At 33.5% G+C, this 6,257-nt stretch overlaps 1 protein-coding gene across 1 annotated transcript in view; it reads left to right on the top strand.

The window, feature by feature from the left end:
• The window catches only part of LOC117100770 (fibropellin-1-like), a 31,483-nt gene that overhangs the window by 9,739 nt on the left and 15,487 nt on the right, over positions 1 to 6,257 (top strand). The window contains exons 3-5 of the mRNA XM_033240584.1: positions 2,661 to 2,811; positions 3,334 to 3,473; positions 4,019 to 4,155. Of these exons, the coding sequence (XP_033096475.1) occupies positions 2,661 to 2,811; positions 3,334 to 3,473; positions 4,019 to 4,155 (428 nt within the window). The remainder of the gene's footprint in view (positions 1 to 2,660; positions 2,812 to 3,333; positions 3,474 to 4,018; positions 4,156 to 6,257) is intronic.

Raw genomic sequence — 6,257 nt, 5'->3', positions numbered from 1 at the left:
TCAACAAAGAAAGGTAAATACAGTGTTCGATGTATGTATTTCATGTCCTTTATTCGAACACTGTATTTACCTTTCTTTGATAATTTATATATAATTTAACAGTGTTAACGGCTATCTTGGCTCCATTACGCGTGCGCGTTACAGTCAGTTGTATGAGAGAAAGTGCCTGGACGTATATCATATACTGTAGGTCTCTGTGGTCTAATGGGTATGATACTCGCCTTGACAGCGAAAGGTTGCAGGTTTGAATCTCACCATACACTTTTTTCATAACTAATAATAAAGGAACTTTTCGTTGATGTCCTACGCTTGATACGATTATTACGATTATTTTTTAATATCTGGCTGAAGCTATAACTTACTTTAGTAAGTAATTTATATATTTAATTATATTTTCCAAGTAGGCATAGCATATTCTTTCCAATCACAGACAGCACGCCTACTGAAAATTGATTCTAAAAACAAAGATACATTAAAGATTAATGAATTCCATAATTACGGTACCATTATCGGATTATTCATCAATAAATTAAAGTTATCGTACAGAAATTATCAGCATTGTTGCAGGCTAAATCGGTATGTATGATGTTAAGTACAAATTCGTATATGGATCATAATACTAGCTCGCATAGCTACTGTACGTGATGACTTGCAAACAAAAATTAGTTGCTAATTTGAATATGGGGACACTTTTAAAAGGAACCACTAACAAATAATTTTAACATTGAATTTGTCTAAATCAAAGCATAAACCAACGGGATATTTTTGCCTATGTATATTAGCCCTTCATGCCAACAAGGCCTCTACATTATTACCTCCTGTCATTGGATTAATCACATATGGAATACATACGCAGCGCCTTGGGGATAATTCCGTAATGTTATGTGTTTGAACCACCAGGTACTCACTTGTACTCCTGGGTGGAGAAAGAGTCAACTGTAGGTAAAGTGCATTGCCTAAGGAAACAAGCAAAATGCACAATGAGGGATTGAACCTCTGACCTCTTAATGAGACATCGGTATTTATCGAAAAAGGTTTAAACTAATTGACAGTTAATTGTTAAGGTCTATATAATAAATGAAAGGTGTGCTAAAAAATCACCGTAACAGTATGGACGACATACGGCAGCAAAAGAAAAAGAGGAAGGTCACACAAGTGATGGAGTAATCTTTCCAGAAAGAGCTCGGAAAAAACTGGACAAATCTGGCAAAGAATAGACAAGAATGGTTGGTGTTTGAGGTCATCGGCTAGCAGTAGCCCGACATGCTGCTGCTGATGATGATGTTAATGATTGTGATGACGATGATGATGATGATAATGATAATGAATGGTGGGCAAGTATGCGTCTGTAATATCGCACTTTCTATTATCAAAATATCTCACTTCGTACATTCTGTAACATGTCGCAATTTGTAATAATCGAATCGCACTTGTAAACAGGTCTAAATCTTGTCCTGCTTTGTAACAACGGAAATCGAACTTTTAAATAATTTTCCACATATGTAACACAACTGTCACTCTGTAATTCATTCGCTATCCAAAACTTAATGTTGCACATTGAAACATTAGTTCTCGCGCTTTGAATGCCACTTAGTTTTCGCACTTTTTATAAATATTTCTAAAATATTATTTGTTATGCAACATGTCAATCCCGTTGTGCCATCACCAAGTGATCTTAATAAGCCCTGTCCAGATTATCAACTTTTATTTGACAAAAAAACATGTGACATGTCTAAATATGGTCATGTTGACGTCACATCATGACCGCATATAGGTATAGGCCTATGTTTTTGGGGGGTTTTTTTTGTAAAAGAAAATTTGAAAGCCTGGAAACAATATTCAGGTGTCAAATCTAGCGAATTATTTGACAGAAATATGTTTTTATAACCAAGATTCAAAAACGAAATTATATAAGGCAAAACAAGTGTTAAGTTGTCAAATGACAGTGACATTATGGAAATCAGTGGTGTCTGTCTGCTTGTTCAAAATAGGCCAAGGTCTAACCTAAGACGTATTGCCAGCCTTTATTTTTACCATGCGTTTATGGTAAGAATTAACAGCAGAGCTATAATTAATGTTTAAAGTAAAACAATAATGTGCTAATTAAAAAGCTTGAAAAGTTGCTTTTTGAATATATATATATATATATATATATATACTGTCTCTTATACACATCTCTTAACCATTAAATTGGCTGATTTTTAATTATTTCGTACTGAAGCGTTAGAAGTTATTAACTATGTCATTCTTGTAAATGAACAATTACATTTGTTATTGAATTTTTATTTTTAAATTGATTCATGAATCGTTCTGTATGTTTTAAATTGTATGCATTTTTCGCATTGCATTCTTTTTAATAACACATAATTAAAAATATTGTATTGCAAAATGTGGATGTGTGGGTACAAACAGAAACATAACACACCCATTTACATACAGTACCATAATACATATGTACATACCAAAATACATAGACCTACCTACACACATTGGCTTAGATATCTACAATATACATTCATGCATATATATTTCCTATAGCATGCCAACATAGGCATACCTTGGGATACCTGTGATTATTCACGCATATTTGTGTGTAACTGGCCTATTTTAGAAATAACTTAAGTCACTTGGTATTTTGATATATGCATTTCCATTTACAGTGGGTTGAAAGAGAAGGATTGTGATGCTGATTTAAAAACAGGAAAAATATTTAGAAATATGGACGAATTTAATTTTCCTGATCGTATAGCTACCGATGACGAGACAGGAAAAATGGCAAACCCATTTAAATTTAAATTCACAAATTGGACAGTAAGTTCCTTTGTTTGTAGACACCTTTTTATAATAGTTATTGTTCTTATTGTTTTATTATTATTACTATTTTTAATATTATTATCATTATTGTTGTTAATCATCATTTTATTATTAATATTAGGTTTATTATTATTAATATCATCAATTAAACAGTTGCCTTCCAATAAGATTTGTGTATTATAAACCGCAAGGCAGTTTGTAGAATTAATAATAATAATAATAATAATAGTGTAGTTTTATATAGCGCACATATCCATCTAATGTAAGATGCTTAGGGCGCTTGATATGTGGACTAGGAACTCGATCAATGACTTTCTTCGCCCCTAAGGGTCCCTTCGTGTCTGTGCTACCCGGTAACCCGGTACCAGCAACTCTCGTCGTCCACCACAGGGGCTGTCTGTTCTAGTACACCGGGTATCCCCCTACTCGTCTCGAAGGATGTACTGGGTTCTTTATAGTGAACACGAGCCATTGTATACAATTGAATATCGTACATTGGAACATGTTGCTTTATTGCAGGGAAACCTTTTCTTCGAAGTAGAAATCTGGGACCATGATAGTAAGGATGCGAATGATCGTATAGACCACTTCTTTCAACAAATACTACTTCCAGCCAATGGATTACCACAGATTCAAACACTGAAAGGGACAGTTTCAAAGTAAGCTGTAGCAACTGTGTTTTAGTTAGGGTGTTTGTACAGTACTTTTGAGAACATAACTGTGTGTAAATACATGTATAAATATAATGCTATAAATATACATTTATACATTGAAACCTACTACCGGTATTTAACATCTTTATATAACTCATGAAGATGTTTCTCCATACCCAGAAGTTAACTACAGCACAAACATATTACCTTTTTCCTGAGGATTTCCGACAACATCAAGAGGTTTACTTTCAAAACACAATAATATTTCCATTCCTTTGTCAAAATAAATGCATCATTACAATGCATTTCGCAAACATCTCTTACTACAGCCTAACATCTGTCTCTTATACACATCTAGATGTGTATAAGACACAATTTTAGCTTTCATAACTGGTTACTATAGAAACTTGGTTAAATGACGAAATTCTAATGATATTCTAATTCTGTTCTAATGAGAATCAGTCATCAGTTCAATTGACAGTAATTAATAAGCTTCATTAATGATCGAGGCAAAATTACCAATTACCGTTCTTTATAATGATCCATTGCAGTACAACAGTGGAGTTAAGTATTTCATGCGACCCAGGATACTACGGAGAGAACTGTGAAAAATACTGTGACGCTTCCAAAGGCGAAAATCGATACTTCTGTGGGACTGACGGACCCAAGTGTTTTCCTGGATTTGAAGGTGATAATTGACCTTTCCGGAGTGTCAATCAAACTTAACAACTGACTAATCAGAACAGCGCTAGGAATACGCGCGCGTCTCACAAACACACGCGTTGTCCCACAAACGCATGTGTTCGCGTATGTTTTAACACTGTCGCCTTGTAGGACCTTAGCAACAATATCCGAGGGGCGGGGCTTAGCGGAAAGGTCCATTGCATGGTATTATGTTGATGAATGCCGTTTTTAACCTTGCAGGGAGCAATGGTGTTTAGTTAAAAGAACATGTTTATTTTTTATACAGTTGTTAGCTTGGTATCGAATGTCAACCTCTAAGAATAAAAAATAATATATAATATACAAATAATAAAACATAATTTTAATAGTAGGAATGTAAACATGAATTTGCTCACCACCTTCGATTACCTAAGATGTTTATAATAAGACATTATTATGCCTAAATGATAATAATGATATATTGCTTAAAGTTTTGCATGGCGAAGAAATAATATATATGTTGAAGCTTGCGGTACACCACGTAAGTAGTTCTGAAAAGAACTGTTGTAGTTGAGAAAGTCTCGACGTTTCGATTGAGATGCTTCAATCGTCTTCATGATAATAATGATGATAATATTTTTGTTACTATTATTATTATTATTTTATTCACAATGAATATTCATAATAATCTATTTTTTTATAGGCCTGTAACGATAACAAGTTTAGCAACATACCGGTACTAAATAAAAATAATGATAGTCGGTAATACTTATTTATATACTTATTCAGGTAACACGCAAAATGGTTAGGAATATCATTAATAAATAATATGGTTAAAACTTAAACAATATAGGCTATGATTACAGTACAATGATCACGACGACTGTGGTGGTGTTGACGCTGATAACAATGATAATAACAATATAATTTTAATGATATACAAAAAATAGGTTTCCATGCGCTTAAACGATCACATTATACAATAATACAACAATAATAAATAAATAAAACTAATTAAGGCATAAGAAGTCAGTCGTATTTTAGCCTATAGATTTAATGCTAGCGAGGTGTGTAACCTCATCGATTATCTCTCTTTCCTCTATAACCAACACGTTCTATAATAAAATAAGATTTAGATTAACTGTTGTTGCACTCATAACTAACGCATTAAGAATTATCATTGCTTGAACGATGCAACCGCTGCGTTGTAATACATATTTGCAGAACATTACAAAGTACTTGCCGATTGTGATCAAAGGTAGTTTGGAGAGCAGTTTTACGTAGAATTCAGTTTGATATTCAGAAACAGAACGATCTAAATGATTGATCGCAATACATTCATAAAAACATTAGCGAAATAAACTCGGATATAAATGAGAATTGTAAACTGTTGAGCTAGAAAATGATTTTGAGAGACGAGGGAGAACTAATTTAATGGGGGTATCAGTAATAGGCCTATGGCACAATCATTTCGCGGCTTTGACCCGGTTCTCGTTAAATAGGCCTCCTGTCTGTGTTTATAAGCTTATAGTAACATTAGATATAGGAATTGCTTATTTCATATACATGTCATTAGCTTTAATTTTAAGATTAGGCCTACAACGAGATCAATTGAAAGGTGCATACACTATATTTCTATATTAACATGTAATAAATCGTCTGTAAATCAACGAAAATTATTTGTTTCTTTCTGTTTCTATCAATATTGTAAAGTTATTTGATTCTTTTAAATGAGCTAATATTCTGAAAAATGATGTGTTTTTTCAGGATTTTAACACAGACAGGACTTACCTTTAGAATTTAAAGGTACAGTAGGCCTATACATATCTGTGTTAAAATGCGGAAAAAACATCTTAAATTGTTCCGCAAACACTCCTCTTGAACGACCCAGTTAATTTAGTGCTGGCATGGTTTACTTAAGGCAGACACGGTAAAGGCAATCGACCTTGGCAAAAAATGTAGAACCTATTACCAAGTAGTTGCGTGGAGTTCAGTGTGCTCTATGACTATGATTCTATTGATTCTATCTTGTTTGCCACTATTATCATTACCGCGTCCAATGGAAATCGACGTTAAAGCGGATATCTTTATAGTCTGCCATATTTGGGGCCCATTAAAGAATATATA

This window comes from Anneissia japonica, unplaced genomic scaffold, assembly GCF_011630105.1.
Source record: "Anneissia japonica isolate Jap-2015-1 unplaced genomic scaffold, ASM1163010v1 scaffold670_len1213532_cov191, whole genome shotgun sequence".
Lineage (NCBI taxonomy): Eukaryota > Metazoa > Echinodermata > Crinoidea > Comatulida > Comatulidae > Anneissia > Anneissia japonica.
Note: the sequence above shows the minus strand (reverse complement) of the source record. Positions and strands in the feature narration are given on the sequence as shown.